This window comes from Leptinotarsa decemlineata, unplaced genomic scaffold, assembly GCF_025532065.1.
Source record: "Leptinotarsa decemlineata unplaced genomic scaffold, Ldec_3_MD MMD2_tig00026299_RagTag_RagTag, whole genome shotgun sequence".
NCBI classification, from domain to species: Eukaryota; Metazoa; Arthropoda; class Insecta; order Coleoptera; family Chrysomelidae; genus Leptinotarsa; species Leptinotarsa decemlineata.
In genome coordinates, this window is record NW_027412676.1 from 7,097,338 (window position 1) to 7,124,424 (window position 27,087).

The following is a 27,087-nucleotide window of genomic DNA, read 5'->3' on the forward strand; positions in this document are numbered from 1 at the left end:
AGCATTTGGACTCAAGAATTTGTTGAATTGAGATCACTAGTTGAAAATATGGACGAAATAGTTTAGAGGACGAAAATGAGTACAAAGAAAATTTTAAATCTTGGAACAGATTATCTGACTCTTATGCCAAATTGAAAGATTTAGCAATGGCTGAGATAATAACTTTTTGATTCACATATTTTTGTTGGACAGCATTGAATCGGAATCGGTTAACAGATAAAGTAATTGGCGCTTGTCACTAATTTTATATTGTTTTTTGTTTTTGTTCAATCAATTGACTTGAAAAAAGCATGAAGAATAGTTTTTGTTTACCTCTGTGATGGGTGACACGCCACGAGAAGTATGTTTCGATTTTGCAAATTTTGACACACCGAGCCCTAAATAATCACCATCACTGTCTTAGAATGACCCACCAGATTACCAGATGCCCTTGATTTTTCTGTGGAGATTGGTATACATTACACAACCACAATCTATTCCAGAACTCATGCTTAGAATAAGAGGTGCCCCTAACGAAATCACCCCAGAAATGTGAGAAATGAGTTTTGATATTTACTAGTATTTCTTGAAGTGCAACAAGAATTTTATACAGCGTGACTCACGGTCCCCTGTATATAACAGGTCCCCTGTATATTACTCGATAAATTTAAAGATTATATATCATGTCCCTATACCTAAATGATAAAGTTTTTTTAATAAAGTCACTTCTTCTGGAAACATTATTTTTTTGAGAATTCGTGGTTTGAAATGGACGGGGTGCCAGCTCATTCCACTCAGGAACTTTCAATGGAACTTTACGAAATATTTGACGATCGTTGGTTTAGGCGTTTAGGACCGTGGGATTGGCCACCATGATCACTCGATCTCACGCCACTTGACTTTTTATGGGATGTTTCAAAAGAAAGGATGTACAGTACTCCAGTGCCTACCAAAGAAGAACTGCGACGGCGAATAGTGCGGTGTATTGAAGATGTGGATCCCCATGAAATTGAAAAAGCAACCACAAGTCGCGTACAAAAGAACATTTTGAAATGTTTAGAATGTAATGGACATGATTTCCATTATTTATTGTAAAAACTGTGATATTTTGTTAACAATTTTGTTATTTTTATTCATCTTAATTCTGTTATTTTCTGTACTTTCACATGTTATAGCCCAGAAAATCTTAATTTTTACCTAGAAGTGCCTGGTTTTTGGTACTGTTGTTCCATGGAAACTTTGAACCATAGTTAAGGAAATTATTTTGTACAAAATTCCTCTCGTTCATTGGTGTTAATTCAAGATACATTTGGTTGAATTTCCTGCAAGTTCTGACAATGATTTGATCACTTTGTTCATGTATAATAAATAATTTCATTAAAACTTCGTTTGAATAATCGATATTTGCATTCATTTTGGAAGAGGTTTTGAAACACCGTCAATAACTATTTTTAAATTACTTATAAAAGTAACCAAACTGTTATCAGCTTGATAATTCCACTGCTACCTGAAACCAAATTCTTAAAAAAAATATGTGTCCAGAAGTCACTTTATTAAGAAAACTTTATGATTCAGGTATAGGGACATGATATATCATCTTGAATCATTTTTCATCATCTCTAAATTTATCAAGTAATATACAGGGCGTCTCAATTGAAAAAATTGATTTTCGACACATTTTATGCATAAAGGAAATAATAGTTATTTTAACACGCCTTGTATGATATGGAGTCGATTTCTTGGTGTTAATTAAATATTCCGAGTTTGTCCAAACTATCATCAAAATATTAACTTTTCATGAATTGAGAGTACTGCCGGGCTTAAGATTAATTAGGGTTATGTTTAGACCATATTTAGCATAAATTATTTTTTAATCTAGAAAACCGATAGATATAGGTATGGGACATTATCAACAAAAAGTATTATAATAAAAGAGCGATTCCAAAAATGTGTTGATATACAAGGTGTGCTTTTTAAAAAAAATAATTTCATCAGTTCGGACTTCCATTGTCTAATATAATATAAATTGATCTGAAATCCCTGAAAAATAATAAAAGATTAACGGAAAATAACAATTTTATTAAAACAAAAAACTAAAATTACAAGGAAATAACATACAAGCTATAACCAGAAAATAAAAAATTGAAATATTAAAAAAAGCTAAAAATTAAAAAAATTATTAACAAAGGGATATAAGACAATGAAAGTCCGAACTGATGAAATACACCACGAAACATTGTCATCCACCTTTAAAAAAATTAAGTTGCTAAGACTTTTTGATAGAAATGGCAACGCCGCAGTGTTGAAAATATTTTTGATCGATAGAACAGGTAAGGAAATGTAAAATGTGAAATTTTCAGAAAACCCTGCTTTGCGTTAATCATAAACGTCTAACCTAGCACCGACCATGAGTCACGCTGTAGATATATGAAACTATGAGCTTGAGAAGTGCAATCTCTTCATTGATGACATATGAAAGCCACTAAAAAAAACGCATAAATTTGCGATGCATCAATGCTTTTTACAACTTTAACCATCGCAAATCGAGAAAATGACTATGGAAGTGCATAAGGGTCACGTTTTTATCATTTGTTTTTTCAAAATTTTGACTTTGAATGTCAAAATGTCGACTTTAATTTCGATATTCCGACTTTAATTTCAAAATTCCGACTTTACATTTCAAAATTTCGACTTGGATTTTGAAATTTCGACTTCAATCTCGGAAGTTCAAAGTCGGAATTTCTTGTTTGAAGTCAGAATTTTGAGCTAATGTTGAAATTTCGAGTTTATTTTGAGAGTTTAATTTCGAGTTTGAAGTTCAAATTTACAGATAAGTCGAAATCTCGACTTCAATTCCATGAAATTATAATGAAGACTTTTTTCAGTGATGCGGCTCATAGGATCCACCCCTTAGCTGGTCAAGGAGTGAATCTGGGATTTGGTGATGTTGTTTGCCTGAATAGGATTTTAGGGAATGCTGTATATTCAGGAAGTAAATTGAGTGAGTCATATGGGATACAATTTTTTTATGGCAAATACTGATCGCTCTTTTCTTCGATATATTTATTCAAAATAGAAGAGGAATATATTCCTCACTAGAGGAATATAATAAGCTTCAGCAGTATGAAAGGTTGAATGATTTTATGATATTTTAGTTCCTAAATATCCAATGAGGTAAGTCAATGCCCTATGATTTCATTTTAATAAGAACGAGATTGGGAAAATCAATTGTTAACACCAAAGAGGATTATTTTTGGATTACAGTTATGAGATGAATCGATCACATTCAACTCTATATATTCATCAAAAATATAAATAGGTAGTAATAACTGCATAATAATAATAATGATAATAATAATATTGTTCAGCCTGGAACCTGTTCAGCAAAAAGCTCAGATAAAAGCCGCAGAGATCACCTTACTTCTGCGAAAACACAAGGATAAGCCAATGCATGGGGTCTTCTTCAATAACATTGGAGACCTTGGCTTAACAAAGCGCCTGACCTTCGCTTTTCTCAGGTCGAGTGGGCTGAAGTCGGAAACTGAGGGGTTCATCATGGCTTGCCAGGATGGTGTCTTCAACACCTTAGTCTACCGCAGTCGCGTGATGGGTATAGAGGTTCCTGACACAAGGTGCAGGGCCTGCCGCGAGGCGCCCGAGACCCTAATGCACTTGCTATCAGCAAGTCCAGCATATGCGGTCTCGGCCTATATCCATCGACATAACGCGGACCTAAGAGTGCTATATTACCATCAACGGCACTCTTATGGTATTGACGAGACACCGGTGTTGCCCTACGCTCCGGGGGATATTGAATCCGTTATAGGGAACCAGAAGTGCCAAATTTATTATAACTATTCGTTCCCCACCCTCAGGCTCATACAAGCTAATAAGCCTGATGTGGTCCTTCTCGACCACCAGAGCAAAACGATATTTGTCGTGGAGTTTTCAGCTCCTGGCGAGACGAATATCGTCAGAAAAGAGGAGGAAAAACGGATAAAATATCGAGATTTTCACTTCGAACTCCGCAGACTCTATCCAGATCACTCTGTCAAGATGGTTGTTCTGATTATTGGAGTCCTTGGTGGAATGATGCCCTCTCTACTCTCGAATCTTAAAATCATACCGGCTTGCTGCACTAAGGCAGAAATCTTAGCCGCACAGATGCAGAAGGATGTCATTCTTGGCTCACTGCGCTTGCTCAGGGCACATGCTTCTAGGACCCAATGATCACTTACCCCACGGTGTGGGGAGTGGTCATTGGTTGATAATGCTGGCGCGCTCTCCCGAATGTATCGGGACTTCGGGGGATAGGGCCTGACCAGTGCACACTATGTTGAAAAAAATAATAATAATCATAACTTCGTTCACTCAACAGATATCTGTACAGAATACAAAATATAAATACATTTTAAAATAATTAAGTGAATGAGTCAGTAAAAAACGATAAGTAACTGATAAGTATTGGAAAACATTTACTAAAATATGTGATGCAATTGGCCGATACTTGATGAAAATCCATAATAACGTATTTTAAGAAACATTTCATTCCGAGATTTTTGTTTTATTGTGAAAATATCATGATAAACGTGTTTACTAAAATAACCTTGTACAGAAAATTCTTTTAAAAACAAGATAAGGACAATTTCTAGTGAAATGTATCAACCAGTGGCATAGGTACTCAAATATTTTTCATAATATCAGAAACTGGAAATGAATTAAATGTTTTCTATTCATATAAAGAAACACAAGTTGTCGGATTCTTTTGAGATAAAGATATGTTTAGGGTTTAGATATGTTTAGTTGAAAGACACGCCAGATGAAGCCATTGCATGGCGAAACACGTGTTGCGTTTTTGTAAAACAATCTAGTGAAAATCTCACAATAAGGTGTTTTTGGAATACGTTAGTTATGGATTTTCATCAAGTATCGGCCGATTCCATCATATATATGTTTAGGGAATATACAGGGTGTCCCATATAAAACTTCGCGGGCAATTATTTGGAAAATGAAGGAGAATATCCACATTTCATGAAAGCAGATGATTTTGATGTCAAAGGGTCCTCTCATTTACGTAGAGTGATTCTGTCATTCCCGTATCCAGCGGGGCTATGTGGAAGCAGACATCCGATGGCCGGTTTGCTTAACCCCCACATCCCAAGCCAATGCACTCGCAGCAGGAACAGTGGTTCAGGCAGTGAAACATGAACAAGGACAACCAACCCTCCGAATGCCATGTAACGTTGCAGAATCATCCCAACTTCAACTAGATAAATTTTCTCAAAAAAAATATCTGGTCGAGGTTGTGATCGAACTCACGACTTTTCGTTCATTAGTCAAAAGTAAGGCTGTTATACTAATTGATGCCACTTAATACTCAATTTGTTATATAAATATCATACATATTATTTAAATGATGTTAATAATTCCGTCTCCGCTCGAAGAGGTTTGTGATTTTGAATAATATGTAAAAAACAATCATTCGAAATGATTCGACTATAAATATGATATATATGACTTCATCATTATCATTATCTACAAACCTTAGGCGACTTCATTAATAGTCGAATAATTAACCAATTCAAAATCAGCAGGGTTATTCTGCTGCAAAAGTGCCATAGCTGTGCTCGCTTACAGCAGTATAATGAAGTTGGGTGCCAATCATTCAAAATGTACCCAAAATAAGGGGCATAGGAAAATAGGAAATCATGAGAAATACTAAGCCGGTTTAAAATTTACTAACTAAACGAGAGATTATGATGCTAATCAGTGAAGTTGTCGGCATGATATCCGACATCATTTCGGATGATTATTTTTTCGGGTTCTTATAAAAAAATATGGTAAAGGGTCTTTTTTCATCTATCTATCTATCTATTTTCAATATCTTCTTAAATGACATGAGAAAAATGTTGAAAGAAAAATCTTTGGAACTAATAGGGAGTTTCCTAAATTTCAAAACGACATTTAAATGAGTTCTTAAGTGGGCAACTCTCTTCTAATTCAGCCGTTTTTGTATCTCTCACGGTTTCCGATTTTCCTATGCTAGCCCTACTGATACAAATCCTGTCTAGTTCATATAACGGCTTCAAGCAGGATTACAAAATTACCAGGATAACTCTGCAGATGTAGTTCTTTTAAAAAATGAAATGAGAGTATCTAAAGACCTATAAAATAATTCGATGTAAGCCACTGCTTTCGTGCTAACGTCGAAATTGTAACAGGGAGATCTTTTATACCTACCCATTTTTAATTTCAGATGACCTGAGTTATTTAAAGGAATATGAAACGGAAAGACAGAGACACAATGTACCCACCATGTTGGCCGTTGAGGGGCTGCATCGGCTATACAATTCGAATTTCACCCCTGTCGTTCTACTGAGAAGTCTGGGACTGCAAGCTACCCACGTTATGAATCCTCTCAAGGTTGGTGTGTATTGTACTAATAATACTGAATTGATCATTCAGAAATCCTAGTCGGGTACTTTTCTCGAAAAAATATATTATCATTATTGCTGAAATTAACAATGAGAAACGTAACATACAGCAAGTTTTCTTAATCAAACCTGGTAGTTATATTTCTTAAATTAAGAGTGTCAAATATTCATCATGCATTAAAAAATGACTTCGTCTCATACAGAAATTTTAATTCAGTTTAATATTTGATAATAAATATAGGTTGAACAAATAACAAATAAGTCAACCAACTGAGTGTCATCGTTTGAAAAATTTTAAGTGAGAAAAGTGTATAGAGCAGGGGTGGGCAAGTAGTTTTAGGTGGGGTCCGGATACTGTGGGAAAATTTTAACGGGCTCCAGAAAAATAAACAAATATTAATAATAAAATGCTACATACTATTTTGGTTTCAAATAACATTCTGAATTATAAAAGAAATACAAGACCTCTTATTAATGTGATAAACTACACCGACGGTCTTAAGCCAGTTTTTTATAGTTTGGTTCTCGAGAGGAACAGCAAATACGAAGTGTGTCTTCTAGGTGAGCGTCTGTTGATCTCGAACGATATTTGTTTTTCAAAAAATTTTAGAAATTTGAGAAAGATGTTTCACATATATGTCGAGCCAAGCATAGTGGCCAAATTGATAGCTAGTCTGTTACAATTTTCATATTTTTCTGGGATATGTTTGCCCCAAAATTCATCAGTGGATACCATACATTTGCAAAGACACATCTTCTTGCAAACCAATTATTTCTATTTGAAGTGATGGCTTTGACAGATTAAACGACTTGGCAGCCACATCTGTCCATTTTGACGCTGCATCAATTTCAAAAGGAGATTTAAGAAACAGAGATAGCATTAAATTTAGTATTAAGACTTTACTCGAGTACTATGAATACTCTTCAATAAACTGTTTTGCCGTTTCTAAAGCATACATTTGATAGCTCTCCACATTTATTTCATATCCACTTGATATGGTTTGTAGAATTATTTTGAAGCGTTTTATAATATCAATGTTAACACCAGTTATTTTTGCTGATATATGTGGATTATTGAAAAAGCGCCTTGCAGTATGTCCGTCACTCATACTTCCAAAACCGGGCTTGGGTTTATCTATCAATAGACCTAACTCATATCGGAACTGATTTTGGATATCTTTTTTTGTAGTCGCTACAATTTGCTTGTTTTGCTCTCCACGGGCTTGTCATATCTGCAACGGTAATTTATATGCAAGGTGTAGTAGACTTTCAAAAAACCGTATCCATGCATGAAGCACAGATAGGCCAAATTCCAATCCAGTTGTGTCCAGTTCGGTTGCAAAGGAGATTTTTTCAATACTATTGAAATCTTTGCATGTGAGACCACAGATAAAACATCTTTGTGTTGATGTAGTTTCCGTGAGTGCATTACACACCTTGTCGTCATCCATTGTGAGTAGCAATTCGAAATTTACCCCAATATCGGTGTTATTGAATTAATATATCAGTGGCCGCAATTGCTGTATTTGTGCATATATATATTCTCTTTCCCGTCTGGATAATTTTTGGGTTTCATGTTGGAACTGAAATCTTATTGGTCTACAATACTGTGTAGAGGAACTTTTTGTGTTCTGCCAAACAATAATTTCCTGTTGTTCTGAAGTTTTTTCTGATATCAGTTTAATAGGTACAAGAGAGGAAATAAAAATATTTGCATCTCTGGCATTTAGGTCACTGTCGAAATTTTGTTTATATTCTGCTTGTCCTGATCCATCAAAATCCCACTTACAAATTAAAATTAATTTCTGAAAGGTCTTAGGTGTCTTGTTACTCAAAACTGCGTGCTGAGCATCCAGGAGGCGTGAAGCGGTATGATTGAGAAGAGCTTGCAGTTGTACTTTGGCAGAAGTCTCTGTTACTATAATGCTGTCCTTATTAGGATAACATTCCTTTTTCGCCGCTTGGATCTTCTTATAGGATGGAAATCTCTCCTTATCTTGCTCTCTTATTATATTATATTGGTGTCTTGTCAGTTGGGCTTCAACATACATAGCCAGAGCCTCTGCTCCTGTGAGTTGTCGCTTTTTGGGTATACTGTAAGACTTGAAAGCAGTTTTATACTTCTTACCTCGCGTCGAAGTTGTTTGAGTGACATCCTTCACCACACTTGCTGCTGCAACTTGACAAGAACATCGCAAACTCATATGAGAGGCGAAAGATAATTCTTCGGGCAAGAAGGTTTTTCTTAGGGACTCCGTTTTTTTGGCGTTTTGTTCTCTCTGAAGATGCGCTGAAAGTAATTTGAGGTCTACCTGCTTTCTTAGATGAAATGATAAAATTCGGAAAACTTATTGAAGTATTCAGCCAGTTTTCGTTTTTCATAACAAATCTGTCATGAATTCGATTAGATTTCTGCCATCTTTTCTTGAAATCCAGGGAAAGGACGAAATTTTTTTATGAAGTGCAGTAAACCTTGTTTTGGACATTTTGTACGCATTTCGACAAAATTTTTCAAGGCGTTCACTCGCTCTTCTAATTTTGAATAACCAGAACCATTCATTTTATTGAATAATTCCCTTCTAGTTCTACATATTTCTGAGGAACCCGCTCCTAGAAATAACAAAAAACGATATTTCTCAAACTGACAATTGGTATTGTTAATTTTAAATGATATTTTCTCCAAATACGTGCAATATTTTTTTTTATTATGTGATTACATGCTACAAAGATCATTCGGAAATGATTATTGGAAACATGATTTGCTCTAATTACAACTAAAATCATAATTGAACTTTGAATTATTGAAAAAAATTGATCCTCTTAGTGATTTTAGTAATACTTTCAAAATTGCTTGCATATCAAACAAATTAGTATCATGAGTCAATAGACTAACCTGTGTATAAACACTCCATGTCAAAATTCTAACAACACAAATTTACGATGCAATGGTTTGACAACTTACACAGCTGCAAAAATAGCTAAACGTCAAATCAAGTTGAACAGAACGCCTGCTAGATCTGGGCTCCAATACGTGTTGTCGCATGCAGACACTATTCAACTTCACAATCATGTGTTATTTGACTCCGATTGCTTGTTTTCTTTTTTGGAGTTCCTGTCAACAATTGGTATATTTGGCCCCAGTCTGGATCGGCCAGAAATGTTACAAACTCTGCAATGTCTTCTTCGGAGGTCTCCTTTTTAAATTCAAGAATTGTCGAAAAATTAATAAATTCTTGTTTAACGATATCTTCATCAAAGATATTCAGCTTACGAAGAAAAACAGACACGCTTTGTATCAGATCACATATTAATTTTCCATTTCCTTGTAACTCTGTATTGAGCGCATTAAAATATTTCAAAATATCTTTCAGAAAAGCCACAACCAGCATATTGCGTTCGTTTTTTATAAACTCAAAGTGATTTCTGGCTCCCTGCGTATCCAAGTTTTGCAAGCAGGAGGATACTTGTTCTTTTATTAGCCAGAGAAACGTTCAATAAGGTGACCTTCACTTAGCCAACGAATATTGTTGTGTTGTAGTAAGTCAGAAAACGTAGAATCACATTCAGAAAGGAACTCTTTGAAATGTCGGTGCTGCAGAGCAGAATGGGATCTTATAAAATCAATCAACTTGATCAAGTTGTCCATTACTTCTTTGAGTGTAGCACTAAGTTTTCCACAAAGGGCTGCCTGGTGAATTATGCACTGATACTATATTAGACCTGAATTTTTATCTCTGATTCTATTTACTACACCTTTTTCTTTGCCATTCGTTACTGGGGCCCCGTCAGTTGAAAGCGAAACCATTTCATCATAACTGATGTTATATTTGGTAATAAAATCATTAATGGCCTTGAATAAGTCTTCTCCTCGAGTGTTACCTTTCAACGGCAATATTGACACTCAATGTCAAAAAATCACATCATTCATCAAGTGCTATAGCGCAGCAGGGTGCCATTTTCAGAAGTTCAAGAAGACTGTTTTTAATGTCCGCAGCTAAAATTTCAGTTCTTCGTGTATTACTTCTTGCAGACAATGGAATACTTTGAATTGCAGAGACATCTTTGTTTCTTCAAAAAGTGCGTAACTACTGTCAACATACATTCCTTCACTATCTCAGAATCTGAAAATGGTTTCTGGTGTTTATTAAGCGTCCAGCACACACGTAACGCTGCTTCTATGGATTTATTTTGGTCGCTCATACAACGAAATAGTAATTTTGTGTCTGTATATGTGTATGTCTGAATTTTTTCTTCACGAGTCTAACTGCCTTCTATTTTCACTGTCGACTTTTCGTTTTTTAGGTTCCATATCAAAGTTGGTACAGAAAGATTTTTTATCAAACGAACGAAAACGACAGAAATCATAAAACAAATGTCCGATTACTCCGTTGTTTGTGCTGCGACTGATGACAGTCTGCTTTCAGTGCTTTCTCACTCCCCCACTATCGATTTCGATACGCCCTCGTGCTTGTTTCAATAAAACGAAACAGGAGCAAGCACGCTGAACTAAGGTAAGTACGCGGTGCGCTATGGAATGCTCCCGCACATATTTCCGAAAAAATGGTACGAAGTTCAATCTATGGATGTTTCGTGTGCATAACAGAGATTTGAAAATATTCAAATCGCATCATGATTCGCACACACACAGGCTAGATAGGAAACTTATCAGTAGTAGGTAAAACAGGTTAACTAGGCAACTTGAAATAGAATACGAACCAAGTTAGATTTTATTTGTGTTATTTTAATTGATAAAGGTATGGTATACCTCATCTACAAATTTTTATACGTACTTAGTATATAATATTTGGGGCGGTCCGCAGGTCAATTTTTCGTGGGCCGTAAACGGACCGCGGTCCGCCTGTTGCTGACCGCGAGTATAGAGTTTATTATTGAAATAGTATTATTGTGGCTATTTAAATATTATTCGTGTAGTGTAGAATGTGTGACCATGAGTGTGCTCCCAACTAAAGTCTAATTTGCTCGTGAATGAAGTGGCTATAAAACATGAAAGTTAGTTTGTTGCATAGTTGAAGATTTAGCGGAAAAATTCAGAATCTTCCTGATCGAATATCTTGTGATATGTAAGAGCTGGACTCATTTATTAAATGTTTCAAATGTTTTTTCGATTCTGATTCTCACTCACAACCACGTATAAAAACTTCGCAGCTTACCAGTTGTACTTTTTACATCCTGAATATAAATCACCACCCTCAATTTTTTATTCAACATCTTTATCTCAGATTTCTATAAAAGTATAAAATTTTGCACTATTCATCACTACCTTGATGGTACACAAATTTACCTATCTTTTCCGTAAGGCAACCTGGAAGCACAAGCATGTATAAATGAAGATTTCAATTTGATATACATCTCATGCGCACATAACTTAAAATTGAATGTAAAATAATCATCATGTATGTTATTTGCCCCCAAATCTAAAAGGAGACTGACCAACTTATAATCTCATCAAGATCCACATAAATTTCACTAGTTCGGACTTCCATTGTCTACTATATAAAATGATTTGAAATCCCTGAAACAACTAAAAAAGAAGAATTGAAAATGAATAGCTGAAAATAACAATTATATTAACCAAAATAAACCTGAAATGAAATAATAGTGAAATAAAATACAAGTAAAAATAGAACAATTGAATAAATAAAAATAAAGGAATGAAAAAAGAAAATAAAAATAAAGAGTGGAGAGATTCCAAGTCACGTTAGTTCACGACGTTTCGTTTGTTAGTATCTACAATCGTCTTCGGGTGATGACTGGACTGATTCCTCCGAAAGATGACTAGGTCGTTCGAGTACTTTCACTTATCCCCGCTTTCCATTTTCCGCTTCACTGGTTCCGTGGGAGATGACCGTTTTGGCGACAAATGGCCATTTTTCGCTTGATGATGGGTTTCCATATGTTGCGTATTTCTACGCTGGCTTGGCTAAATACGTTGTTGGACAACATGTATGCGGTTTCCTTGAATTTTCTCCTAAACCAATGTTCCTCTCTGTGCAAGATCTCAGCTTGGGACCACTCGATGTTGTGTTGATGGGTCCAAACATGGTCTGCTATTCCTGATTTGCTGGTTTCCCCTCGCTGTGTGTGTTTCTTGTGCTCGGCAACGCGAACATTCAATGGCCTCTCAGTTTCACCAATATAGGATTTTCCGCACTCACAGGGTATCCGGTAAATGCAATTCTTGGAATCGCAGTCCGCGTTTGGTGGCCTGGTTTCCGTGAGGCTGCTACGGATAGTGTTACCGGATCTGAAGCAGGTTCTGATGTTGTACTTGGAACAAATTCTTCTTATCCTCTCCGATAATCATCTGATGTAGGGAAGTGCAAGCATTGGTTGTGACGGCTTCTCTTCCTTGCGAGGCTCCTGTAGTCTTTTAGCCAAAGTCTTTTCTACCATCGCTTTGGAGTAGCCATTTCGTTAAAGATCATTTTTGATGATGTCTAGTTCCTTCTTGAGACCTTTGTGTCGATTTAGTCAATCGACTAAAAGAGGAATCATCAAGACTCTATTAGACCGTGCTTTTGGGCTCTGTAATACGAAGGAAGGATGTTATTGAGTTGATTAGAAGCTTGAAAAATTCCAACTCAAGTAGCCATGATGAAATATCAAACAATCTTCTTAAAAAATCTGTTTTTGAATTGTGTTGTACTATAAAACATATTATAAACCTCTCCACTGAACATGGAGTATTTCCAGAAATCTTGAAAATGGCAATTGTCTCTTCTGTGCATAAAAGAGGAGACAAAAACCTGTACGAAAATTACAGGCCATTTAGTCTACTCTCAAGTATTTCTAAGGTTTTTGAGTTGAATATCAAAAATCAGTTATTGTCTTACTAAAAGTAAAAGCACAGAGACAGCACTTTACCAATTTAAAGACCATATAATAAATGCACTCGATGGCAAATTAAGTATTTGCGGTTTGTTCATAGACTTTTCGAAAGCATTTGATTATGTGAACCATGATCTGCTACTACAGAAATTGCAAAGATATGTTGTGAGGGGTGTTGCCTTGAACTTGATGAGGTCTTATTTAGAAAACAGAGTTCAAAGCGTCAAGATTGGTGATAAAGTTAGCAATTTGGCAAATATCAAACAAGGGGTACCTCAGGGTTCAATTCTTGGGCCTTCACTATTCCTGATATATGCAAATGATTTGATGAGTTATTTTCATGAAATGACGACAGTTCAAGTAATAGCATATGCGGACGACACAAACTTTATCATCAAAGCACAAGATGCATCAAATTTAGTAGATCGTACCCAAATTGTGTATGAAATGGTGCAAACATGGGCAGAAAATAATCACTTTGAACTCAACATATCTAAAACCACGCTGATGAAATTCACAATCAGCAATGTTCAAGAAAATTTTTTATATATAAAAACGAAGATCGACAAATTGAATCTTGTGCAACCACCAAATTGCTAGGTCTAACTCTTGATTATAAACTTACTTGGACTCCTCACATAGATACTCTCTGTAATAAACTAATAAAGAACTGTTATGCTCTCGGGTTTATGGCTAATTTCTGTAGTGAAAAAGTCTTATTAAGTTTGTACTATGCGACTATAAACTGCCATTTAAGATACGGAATCTTGAATTGGGGTACAAGCTCTTCTGCTGAAAGAGTGTTTATTCTCCAAAAGAGAGCCTTCAGAATTTTAGCTGGAATAAGGTGGAGAGACTCATGTAGAAACATTTTCAAAAACCATGGAATACTTACAGTTGCCGGTTTGTATATCTATGAATTATGTAGTTATGTTTACACGAACAAACGTATATTTCCAACCCAGCAACATAGATATATTACCCGTAATAGAGATTTTCTGATGTCCAACACTCACAGAACGACCTTATTCCAAAAAAGTTTCCTTTATCTCCGCCCGAAATTCTTCAATAAGCTGGATGACTCAGTTAAGAACTCACCTAGATTGAAAAGCTTCAAGTATAGATTGAAAAAAAATTTACTTGAGAAAAATTGCTACTCTAAGCATTTTCCCACAAATATATATATATATATATATATATATATATATATATATATATATATATATATATATATATATATATATATATATATATATATATATATATACAGGGTCCTGCAACAGTGGCGCGGTGTTCCATATCTCTATATAGGAAGCAGATAGGAATCTAATTTTCTATAATATTACCTTATTGCTCGAGCTCGACAAAATAAAAATATTGGCGGTCACACAGGGTGTTCGATTTTTTCTGGGCGGATCCCAACTGTGTCTTTTTAAATGGCAACCTATATTTTTTATCGCTTTTTCGGTTTCTTCATAGATAATAAAATAAACTTTATGTATATCTGCACTTCGAAAATATTGATGGTTTTCGAGATATCTAGCATGACAGGTTTTTTTTTCCAATATTCGTCACTCAGAATATTTGAAATTATAAAGTGGTGCCAAATCCAGTTGAAATTTTTTTTTGGTCGAATATTCTACATTGGTAACTCTCTCAAACGATATATCTGAAATCGACCTGTGATATACAGGGTATGAAAAACCGCTTGCCAAATATTGTAAATGAAAATTTGCAAAATCTTCCTTATATTAAATGGAACACCCTGTATATTATTGATCCATAAGAAGCGCCAACGAAACCTCTACAAATTTCATTAAGTATTCCCTATGGCTAAGTTCAATAGTTTTTCTTAAATGAGCATTTCTTTCGAAAAATGGTCATTTTTTCAAAGCGAAATCCATTTGACGACTGATAAGAATATACAAAAAATACCCTTTCCTTGAAATATCGCCCATTCCTAAAATTACCTGTTGCTAGATAAACAAGTTGCGAATTACACCACAAAATGGACGTTCTTGAATAGTTACAATAATTTCAAAAATTTCGGAATTTGTGCCATATTCTTTCGGTCTAAAACAACCTTTCAGCGAATGAAATATTTATTGGAAATCAAGTAGTCTGGCAAATGACAGAACAAAATATTTGGCTGCAAATGAATATTGAAATTTTTAGTCAATCGTGAAGTTGAACTGTCGGTATAATTTCATCAGAATGTTGTTATCAAAAAATGATTTGATTGATATGATTTTCATATTAGGTGAATCAGACAGGAATTGTTTATTGGCAAGTAGAATTTATTCTGAACGGTATCCAGATAGAAGGCATCCAGATGAAAGATCTTTCCGAAAGGTCTTGGGACGATTCGTTGAAACTGGATCTATTAATTATTCCAAACATGAGCGCATCAAGCCAGCTACTAATGAAGATAATGAATTGCAAGTTCTTCTTGCTGTTGAAGAAGATCCTAGTAGGAGTCAACGACAAATTGGAGAAATAGTGGATATAAGTGAGAGATCAGTGCAACGAGTATTGAAGAAACATCGCTTGCATCCATACCACGTTCAGTTACATCAAGAACTACTGTATGCTGATTTCGAGAAAAGAGTGAGATTTTGCAATTGGGCCATGAACAAAATTCGTCGAAACGAATATTTTTTCAATAATATTTTATGGTCGGATGAATCGACATTCCATAAAAATGGATTTGTAAATCGACATAATTACCATTATTATGCGACAGAAAATCCTCACTTATTGAGACAGGTGGATTATCAACATAGGTGGTCGATAAATGTCTGGGGAGGCATCATTGGAGAATATGTAATTGGTCCATACTTTTTTGAGGGACATATGAATGGTGCAATGTATCTCAATTTCTTACGAAATGATTTACCAGGTTTGTTAGATGATATTCCTCTTGACCTCCGCAATAGAATGTGGTTACAACATGATGGTGCACCTGCTCACTATTCGGCAGAAGTGAGAGATCATCTAAATGAAGTATTTCCCAATAAATGGATAGGACGGAATGGGCCTGTACGGTGGCCCGCTAGATCACCAGATTTGACGAAACTAGATTTTTTCTTATGGGGATACATAAAAAATATGGTTTACGTTGAGCCACCAACTTCTCCCGAAAATATGCGACTTAGAATAACGAATGCTTTTCGCAGCATTACACCAGCTGTCTTGCGCAGGGTAGAACAGTCTTTCAAACATAGACTTCAGCTCTGCATTCAAGAAAATGGAAGACATGTTGAACATATTTTATAAAAGTTTCATTATCAACCTTAATTAAACTCTCCCTTTTGTAGTTTTGTAATTTGCCAGTTGACAAATTTGAATATCTAGAACTCAAGCTCTGAATGAATATAATAACATGAAAAAAATAGTTATTTATGATGTTTCTTTCTTTTAACTTGTTTGGTTTGATATTGCACGATTTATGAGTGAAATTCTGCATCCAATGAAAAAATAATTTTCCATTTAGCAAAAAGTGATAGGTACATACATTTATTTCGTTAAAAAATATTTGTTTGGACACCTTCTAATGTACAAAATTGAAACAAGATATCTTTCGTATATTTTTATCAGTCGTCAAATGGATTTCGCTTTGAAAAAATGACCATTTTTCGAAAGAAATGCTCATTTAAGAAAAACTATTGAACTTAGCCATAGGGAATACTTAATGAAATTTGTAGAGGTTTCGTTGGCGCTTCTTATGGATCAATAATATACAGGGTGTTCCATTTAATATAAGGAAGATTTTGCAAATTTTCATTTACAATATTTGGCAAGCGGTTTTTCATACCCTGTATATCACAGGTCGATTTCAGATATATCGTTTGAGAGAGTTACCAATGTAGAATATTCGACCAAAAAAAAATTTCAACTGGACTTGGCACCACTTTATAATTTCAAATATTCTGAGTGACGAATATTGGAAAAAAAAACCTGTCATGCTAGATATCTCGAAAACCGTCAATATTTTTGAAGTGCAGATATACATAAAGTTTATTTTATTTTCTATGAAGAAACCGAAAAAGCGATAAAAAATATAGGTTGCCATTTAAAAAGACACAGTTGGGATCCGCCCAGAAAAAATCGAACACCCTGTGTGACCGCCAATATTTTTATTTTGTCGAGCTCGAGCAATAAGGTAATATTATAGAAAATTAGATTCCTATCTGCTTCCTATATAGAGATATGGAACACCGCGCCACTGTTGCAGGACCCTGTATATACTATATACAGGGTGTTCCTTAAACACATGCTAATATTTAAGGAGGTAATTCTTAGACCCATTTTAAGGAAAAAAACGTCCTATGGACGTATGTCCTAAACGCCTTAACTTTTGAGATACAGGGTGGCAAAGTTTTCAAAAATAATCAGTTTTTTAATAATAACTGAGATAATTTTGTAGACATCTTTGGCATATTTGGTACATATATTCCATGCCTCAAGGCGCATTTTCTGATGTACAATTTTCCTAATTTTCTCTGCCAGTGGCGTACGTATGAGTTTTGAAATGAATATTTTTGGCGAAAAAAATACTACGCCACTGCTTTATCTTGAATTAAAAATTATTTTTAAAATCTCCATACATTTTTGAGCACATTTGATTTGTTGGGTTTTCTTTGTCCGACGCATGGTTTTCGCTCAAAAAATTAAAAATCGCTTTACTTAAGGATAAATTCCTTAAAAATCTGATGGGGTATGGTGCATCGACTGTAAGCAAACTAAGAGATCAGATTTGTTGCAAAATAATTGAGGATCTAAAAGGTATTTGTTTGTTGTCAGATGCACTGTTCTCAATTAAAATTACGTCATAACGCAGCACTGCTTAATAATTTTTGAAACCATAAATTCAGTTATCCTGGAATAAATGACGTGTAGCAGAATTTATTTACTGCACCTCTTGGAAATATGGAGTTTGTCGATATGTGATTTCTTTTAAAGATTAAAAGCAGAAAAAACAGCGTACCCACCATAGCAATAAAAAACGAATTCTCTGTATGTACAAACGTCAGTAGCTAATATTGATGTTGGTTCAAAGTAAGTTGTTGGTGTTGAAAACTATCACAGCGCGTTTTGATTGATTTTGAAGTGTTATTGAAGTTATTTTGGTAGTCCGCTGTTTTTCTGAATATCAGTAAATATGGTAAATTATACGAATGCGGAAATGGCGCAAATGCATTACGTATATGGCCTTGCCGATGGTAATGCAACAGAAGCCAGGCGCATTTATCAGGAAAGATATCCTAATCGTGCCTTACCAGATAGCCGAACCTTTTCAAATATTTATCGTCGACTTGGGGAAACTGGTAGTTTCAAGAAAGGGACTCGGGAAGGTAGACCTCGTGTAGTAAGATCTCCTGAAATCGAGGAAGCGGTGCTGCAAGAAATTGAGGAACATCCTGAGACGAGTACGAGGAAGATCGCTAGAACTCTGGATATTTGTCATCAAATTGTTTGGCGTATTTTGGTTGATTTTTTGTTATACCCATACCATATTTCAAGAGTGCAGGCATTACTCCCCAGAGATTTTCCACAGCGTGTGAACTTCAGTCAGTGGTATCTACAAAGTATTGCACTAAATCTGCAGTTTGAGATACAAATTTTGTTCACAGACGAAGCAAATTTTTCTCGGAATGCCATTCAAAATTTCCATAACAATCATGTGTGGGCTGAAGAAAATTCCCATGCAATAACCGAAACCCATTTCCAACACCAATTTTCGGTTAATGTATGGGCAGAAATTATAGATGATCATCTAATAGGCCCATTTTTTCTACCAGGACGCCTTGATGGTCGTTCTTATTTACACTTTCTCGAAGAAGACTTACCTGGGTTATTGGAAAATGTGCCACTTGCGTTAAGGAATCGAATATGGTACATGCACGATGGCGCCCCTGCTCATTTCAGTGTAATTGTCCGAAATCTTTTAAATACAGTTTATCATAATCGTTGGATAGGTCGCGGAGGACCTCAGCAATGGCCAGCAAGATCCCCCGATCTCAACAGTTTAGATTTTTTTTATGGGGTCACCTTAAAACTCTTGTGTATAAAACTCCCGTTAACACTTTAGAAGATTTAAGAGAGCGAATAGTTGCCTCGTGTGAAACTATACGAAATACGTCGGGAATATTTGAACGGGTGCGTAATTCCATGCGTAGAAGGGCGGAAGCATGCATACTAAGTGCAGATGGCCACTTCCAACAATTTTTATAATCAGTTTTGGTATTATTACTAATTAACAAATTTGTGCTATTCGTTTAGACTTACTGTCACAAAATAAAATAAAACTTGTTTTTGTGAAAAATTTATTTTTTTGCAGATTATGTTTTCAAATATTATCAGGGAATTGGTAATGCGTTATGAAGCAATTTTCAGATTCTCATTCATTTTAGAATTGATCTAATTTCTTAATTTGCTTTCTGTCGATTTTTATTTTTTTGAGTGAAAATCATGCGTCGGTCAAAGAAATACCAGATCAAATTTTCTCAAAAATAAATGAGGATTTTAAAAATGATTTTATTTTGAAAAGAAAGCATTGGCGTAGTACTTTTTCCCCAAAAATATTTAACGCGAAACCCGTAGGGATGCCACTGTTTGAAAAAATACAAATTTTGTACATCAGAAAATGCGCCTTGAGGCATGGAATATATGTATCAAATATGCCAAAGATGTCTACAAAATTATCTCAGTTATTATTAAAAAACTGATTATTTTTGAAAACTTTGCCACCCTGTATCTCAAAAGTTAAGGCGCTTAGGACATACGTCCATAGGAAGTTTTTTCTTAAAATGGGTCTAAGAATTACCTCCTTAAATATTAGCATTTGTTTAAGGAACACCCTGTATATATATATATATATATATATATATATATATATATATATATATATATATATATATATATATATATATATATATATATATATATATATATATATATATATATATAAATATATATAGTGTAATAGTCTAAAGTGAAAACATTCTCTTTATTTACGAGGAACTAATGTGTATTGTTCAACTTTTTATATATTTATTACGTAGGTACTAGAAGGGAGTCTGCCCTTTTTTTTAATACGTTTTTTGACGTATTTCTTGTTATTGTATGAAGATATTGTGAAAAATAATTTTATACTTTTAAACAAGAAAAATAAATACTACTACTACTACTACTACTCTCTTCGCATCCTAAGAAATCAAAACTCTTGTTTAAGATTTTCCATCGGTATACGTAAGTTTGAGGACATTAGTAGTAGGTTTGACGACTCCGGATGGTTAAGGTTTGAAAAATTACGCACTCTACATATCCTTACAAACATACATTAATTACTTTCAACAAAAAACCTGATTACATAACAGACTTGTTAGTTTTTCCAGACTAACAACTATTATACTCGAAATGACTTTGTCTTGGTCATTCCTAAACACAGCTCGGCACTTTCTACTCGTAGTTTTTCCTATATTTCCACTAAACTGTATAATAAATTGCCCAGTGACTTTAGACTCTACACGATAATGACATTTAAAAAACGTTTGAAACCACTTCTTAAGTCCTAGGAATTGATGGTCTGTATAACGATTTTTGCTAAGCTCTCATTATTACTCATTTTAATTGAGTTTGTATTATTGTGTTGGTTAATTTATCTTCTATTCTATACTTGTTTTTAATATAATTTTATTTTTTCAGTGTATATTTTTGTAAGGTTGATTTGAAAAACAGCTTACGCTGATAATTCGCCTGTTTATCTAATTTACTTTTATTACTTGTGTCGACATATCTTTCTTTTTTATAGATGAATAAATTCGACTTATTATTATTATCATTATTATAAATACTGAATCAATTTTTTCAGTACTTAGCATGTAGGTACTTAGCTGTGCTTCGACACACATATACATACACAGGTAAATTATATAAAAAAAATCTTATCGTTATTTATTTCACTTGTGTATATAGATGATTTTTTGTTGTATCATATGTATTTCTAGTACAGAAATATATAAACTAAATAGAGATATCAGTTGAATTGATGTTAACACCATTTTGAAAATAAAAATTTTCGACCATCGTAACTGTTGCAAAATTGTTTTGTCAAACAAGTTGAAGATTTCCAACTTTGATATGACTGAGGAAGAGAAAAGTCCTTAAATATTCCATCTTTGTTTCCATTCTTAAAACTTACTTTTCTTATCTAAATCTCAAAATCGTTACTTAATTCAGGATATAAACTGTTTATGTGATCTCTGTACCAAAATCAATAACCTTGAATAAATTAAAGCTAGAATTATAGAAGACTGGGAAAGAAAGGTTATGACTTTCTACTTCTTCATTCAAAAAATGTGGGGAAGAATCAATCAATTTCAAAAAATTAACTGTATACAAAGATGTGTTGTTTATGCATATAATCGTCTTTCAGACACAAACTGGAAGAAACCCCCTCTCGAAACAGCAACTTCCATATAAACATTGAATTACACGAAACAAAACATATTTTCGAAAGTATACAATGTTTATATGAAAGTAGCTGTTTCGAGAGGACTTCATCTTCCAGTTTTTGTCTGAAAGTAACTTCAGTGTATGATCTACATATATTTGTATTGAGTTAATTTTTTGATTTTCATTAGTAATCAAAAAATATAAAAAACCCTATTATTTCCATTCCTAATGCTCCCCTTTGCCCCAAAAACACATTGAATGGGTAATTATTGCGCTGTTGCAGCCAATATGAAGTACCAAGTACCAAGATAAAATCCACAAATTATTTTAAATAGTCAAAAATTAAAACAGTTTTTAATATTTACGAATTCAATTGTGTATTAAAAAAATGATCAGGTTTAATCATGAAAGAAAATTTAATTTTTTGAATATTTTATTTCTGATTGAAATCAACATTCACAATAATTTTATATGGCCCATAAGGTCTTTTATGAAGGTTTGGTTGTACTGACTACCTGGGAATAGGTAGATACAGAGTAAATTTTCAGGTATAAGTTGTATTATACATTTATATTAAAGAGAAAATGGGAGATTAAGCTTACAAATATTTGCAATGTTCTTATCTTGGATTTTATGACAGACTAAGTAGGTACCTAACGGCTAAAAATGTTTTGACAGAAAGCAATTTCTCCCATTATTTGTTTGATTTTTATTTTCTTCTGAATATGCTGTTCCTATATTTTCTGAAAATGTATTTATTTACGTATAGAAATATCTCGAGTTGCGTTTACTACAATTTTTTTAACTGACCCGTAACATAAACCATAGTTTTTAGTATGGTTACATAATATCAACGTCCTTATTTTATGAAATATAAGATTTTCTTTTTTTTTTTTTTCAGAAAATTATTGTTAATCAAGCTGCCGCCTGATTGCAAAGTAAGTTAATCCTAGGTATGGTCATTGATTTTTTTAAATATTTTCATTCATATTATCGATAGCTAACAAATTCTGATACTGCTGGAGATTTTGGAAAAAAATTAATTTAATAGAAGGCACCTAGAAAAAAAACTGTCTACACTTTTATGTTTATTTTGAAGTTATATATAAAATGTATTGCAAATTCGGTTTTATTGGTCATTTTATTTACCTATATTACGAATATCAAAAATAAAAGTAAGGAAGATTCGTTATATTTTTAAGACAACAATGTGGGAAACGGTTTTTTCTATACTTTCTTTCATACTTTCTGATTTCGGATGAACCAATGTATCCAAGATAATTTTTGTCTTTTTTATAAATCAGCAACGTACCTAAATAAACGCCGCGCCGTCCTACTTACTCTATTGATTTTTCAGAAACTCGCACAATAAGCTTTGACGTCAGTGGGATTTGCCAGAAGGAAGAATAACGTTATTCAACGTTGCCAGACTACCAAAATTTTTATAAGTATTTTACATAGGTTACGATTACATTATTTGCTTTTATCGTTGGGCAAAAGAAATATCTATGGAACTGATTTAAGTATTAGTGTTTCGAAAGATTCAATATTTACTTAATTTTTTGTTTGAAGGTGGTTGACAATGCTTCGTGGTGCATTTCATTAGTTCGGACTTCCATTGTCTAATATGATATAAAATGATTTGAAATCCCTGAAAAAATCCGTAAAAAAATATAAAAAATTACGTAATTTTTAATACGTTTTGTTCCTGCATTCAATCCAAAAACCAAAAAATCAACGGTTTCATATCCGTCCTTTCCATTTTTTTTGTTATGTAAAAATGGGCAACCTTAAAAGATATAAAATCGCTGCAATTAGAATTTTTTTCAAGTGATAATTTAAAATTTTATGAATTCCGATTATGTTACACAACAGTGAAGTTGTCGACAAAGCTTAGGTAGTTATAACTTAATGAAAAGATAAAATTGGTTGATTTTTCGGAGATGAAACTTCAGATTAACAATTCGTAAAAGCCATCTTGTACACCCTGAAAAGTAGTAATGAAAAAATGTGTTTTTGTGTTTAAATGACAGTAGACAAAATAAAACGCAAAGTTTTATAAATTAACAGGAATTTTCTGAATTTTAAAACGTTACTCACATGAGTTTGAAAATGGCAACTTTTTCCTAATTCAACCGATTTTGTAGGTACCTATCTCTCACGGTTTCCGATTTTCCCATGCTAGCTCTATTATCTTGAACAGACAGTTTAATATAGCCGAACAAAATGTTTGATTTCCTTTATTTAGTTCTATACATACAATCATAAGTCTAATGACATATTGATTGTTCATTGTTCGAGACCGAAAAGAAGAGGTGTTTGTTTTTATTAGTAGAAATTCCTCGTGTTACTGATATACTGATATAGGGAAATAATGGTCATATATGTGGCAACGCTGATTGAGTAGGATGTAAGCCATCCATGCTAATAAATTGTGCAATTCTTCAAATATCTTACGAATGTTCGATTTTGCCTATTTCAATATATTGATATCATTTCAAAACTAGATCATGAGCAATAATGCAGCCTTCTCAAAATCTCATATACCAGTTATCATCATTTTCACTTGGAACTGTATTTCGTTTTGTGGTGTAGGATTACAATTCCCAGTACCTACTTGTGTATAAAAGCCGGACTACACCCAAAATGTCCTTCATTATTCATTGAGTCTTTGTGGTGTACGTTAGTTTGAGTGAATTGTTGTTGCTGCAAAATTCATGAATGTGGTGTAGTGGAAATATGTTCCTGCTTGCTGAAAATAAGCTGCTGTGCTGTGAAGAATAACATTTCTGGTGTATCTCAGGTGTGTTTTAACCCAAAATCCTAGAGTTCTACTTATATTGAGAAGGTATTCTCTGAAAAATGGGCCTTTCACCAAATAATAATAATGAAACCATTGCCTTTAAAACAGCTGAATTAGCTGATTGGATTGGATCAATCAGAGTAAAAAAACTAAAGTTTAAACATAATAAACGACGAAACTTATTCGCCGAGGCAGTTTTGAACAAGGCCCTATCCAAAGCTGAAACAGAATTGCGTCGAAAACAACAGGAAAGGAGAATGAAATGGAAATATTTAAAATCTTCTATGGGTATTTGTCAAAATGAGAGCTGTTATACAAATACTTCACTCAATATGGATATTAAAGTCTTTGAAGAAATAAATAGTAGTATAGATAAATTCATGTTAGAATTGAATCAAATCAAAGATACCGTCAAGCGGTGACATTTTTGTATTTTTTATTAATTGATCAAGGCTGTTACCAATTTTATTATCTGTGATACTATGTATAATTTTTCTATTACAGTCACTTTTTGGGGGACGACCACTCTCCGAGCCAGGAATTCATCCATTTGGTTTGTAAATTATTTTTCTTTGTATGTACTTTTTAATTCACCTCTATTAGTGACTTTCCTGTAAATAAAGTGATATTAGTATTCAAATAAAACAAAGTAAATTGTATGGCTTGATAATTATTATCCCTCCTTTACTAATGTGTTTTAACTTTACATGTTTTTGCGCAAGATGATGCTGTGTACAATGCCTTCGTCTCTTTCGAACAAGAGCAAATTATGTTTTCCTTGTAATCGCCGAAATCACCTGGGTAAGCGAAAATCACTGAACAACTACAATGAATCTCCATATGTCAGAATCATGTGGAGGAGCACTTACAGACCTAAGATCCGCTGTTCCATGTAGGAAGTAGAAATGCTGCCCTAATACGGTAACGACTGTACTTGGTATAATTCACGTATTTATTTGTAAGTACTGATTATTTCAAATTTGTTTGAAAATAAATTTGAGATAATTTGTATTGGTCAAATCATTCCAATCTATATGCATGTTACATTTTGTTAGGTTCTTGAACTTTGAAACATTTGAAACGCTATGTGACTTGTCTTCAAATGTTTTTTAGTCTGTAAGAGTGATTCTTTGAGTCTGAATGTTCTGAGAGAATGTGATGTCATAATAAGTAAATTTCTGAAATTACAGGGATCCTCGCAAAATATAATGTGCTTATGATTGGAATAATGGTGCAAGAATAAGTTTTTATTTTTGCTTTGAATGCGCTCCTATACTTAAACTGTATTCTATTAGACAATGATTTTTCTTAGGTTGGCAATGGAGCTCATAGCTTTGTCGGCCAGCTTTGCCAACAATTTAGATGATCCCAACTAAAATATACCCACTAGTAGGAAAAATGTGTGAAGCGTTGATGGTACTTAACTACACAAGCCTAGATGGAATTCCTCAGAAATCAGTGGCATCTGAAGTTCATGCATATGTTACTGTGGATTATTTTCTGCAAACCTAGAGGTCGCCGTCTCATTTATGGTAAATATTGAGTTTGCAAACTAAGGCGTGAAAATTCTAATCTGAAGAATGAGCAAATTAACAAATACAAGAGGTGTCCTGAAGGTCGATTTTTTTTTCGAGTTCAAACGGGTGAGCAAGTATTTTCTGACAGTGAAAATATTTTGTACTGCCCGATTTTCCATGAAAAATGCACTTATTTTTAGCGATTGGAGTGCAATACACATGTATATATATAAATGACATGATGATGCTTGTATTTTATGACTGAATATGATGAATTTATATCCCCGAAACATGGAGTCCTCGATTTTGGGATGATCTACTCAACAGGTATTTATGAATGTTTTGCATTCTCTCAAAAACTCCTCTAAAATATTCATCTTCAACAGTATGGGATCCTGATTATTCGATTATTGGGAATATTTTTCTTTCTACATACATCTGATTGGTTCATAATTGGGTTTTGTTTTGTATAGTAGGCCTAATACAAAATCAAACTTTTATTTTGGACAAATCATTATATTATTACTTGAAGTATAGTTTGCAAAAATATTACAGACTTCAAAAGCCGATTGTTTTGATAACACATATTTTCATATAAATATTACTGGAGTTTTTTCCCAACACCAAATTGTTATTTTAACACCTCAACACGTGTTTCGATCACCAAGTGATCATATTCAAGAGGAAGGTAAAAGTGGCTTATCTTCCTCTTGAAGATGATCACTTGGTAATCGAAACACGTGTCGAGGTTTTAAAATAACGGTATGGTGTTGGGAAAAAACTTAAGTAATCAATATTCATTACTACATCATATTTTCATATGTTCTGATTTTTTATTCAATACTATAATCCTATAATGCTTTCGTGCCAAAAAAGTTCGTTTCAAAACATTCCTTTTTTTTGTTGAAAAGTTCCTGAGTGTCAAATGTATCTTGATGGGGGTGCCAAATTATCAATTTTAATAGATATGAGGTGAATGAATGTAGTAGTATTTGATATCAACCTTAGTAGAATTTTTGGAGTGAATTGCTTGTGGAACTCCTATGAG

The 27,087-nt window shown here is 33.8% G+C and overlaps 1 protein-coding gene across 2 annotated transcripts in view; it reads left to right on the forward strand.

Annotated features, from left to right (window-relative positions):
• The window catches only part of LOC111505383 (ubiquinone biosynthesis protein COQ6, mitochondrial), a 119,976-nt gene extending 94,795 nt beyond the window's left edge, over window positions 1–25,181 (forward strand). Inside the window, exons 8-11 of one of the 2 annotated variants that reach the window (XM_074180794.1) lie at window positions 2,865–2,980; window positions 6,236–6,402; window positions 22,621–22,672; window positions 25,027–25,181. In XM_074180794.1, coding sequence (XP_074036895.1) covers window positions 2,865–2,980; window positions 6,236–6,402; window positions 22,621–22,650 — 313 coding nt within the window. In that variant the 3' untranslated portion in view covers window positions 22,651–22,672; window positions 25,027–25,181. The remainder of the gene's footprint in view (window positions 1–2,864; window positions 2,981–6,235; window positions 6,403–22,620; window positions 22,673–25,026) is intronic. The other variant, XM_074180793.1, reaches the window with a different exon arrangement.
• Window positions 25,182–27,087: the final 1,906 nt, after the last annotated feature.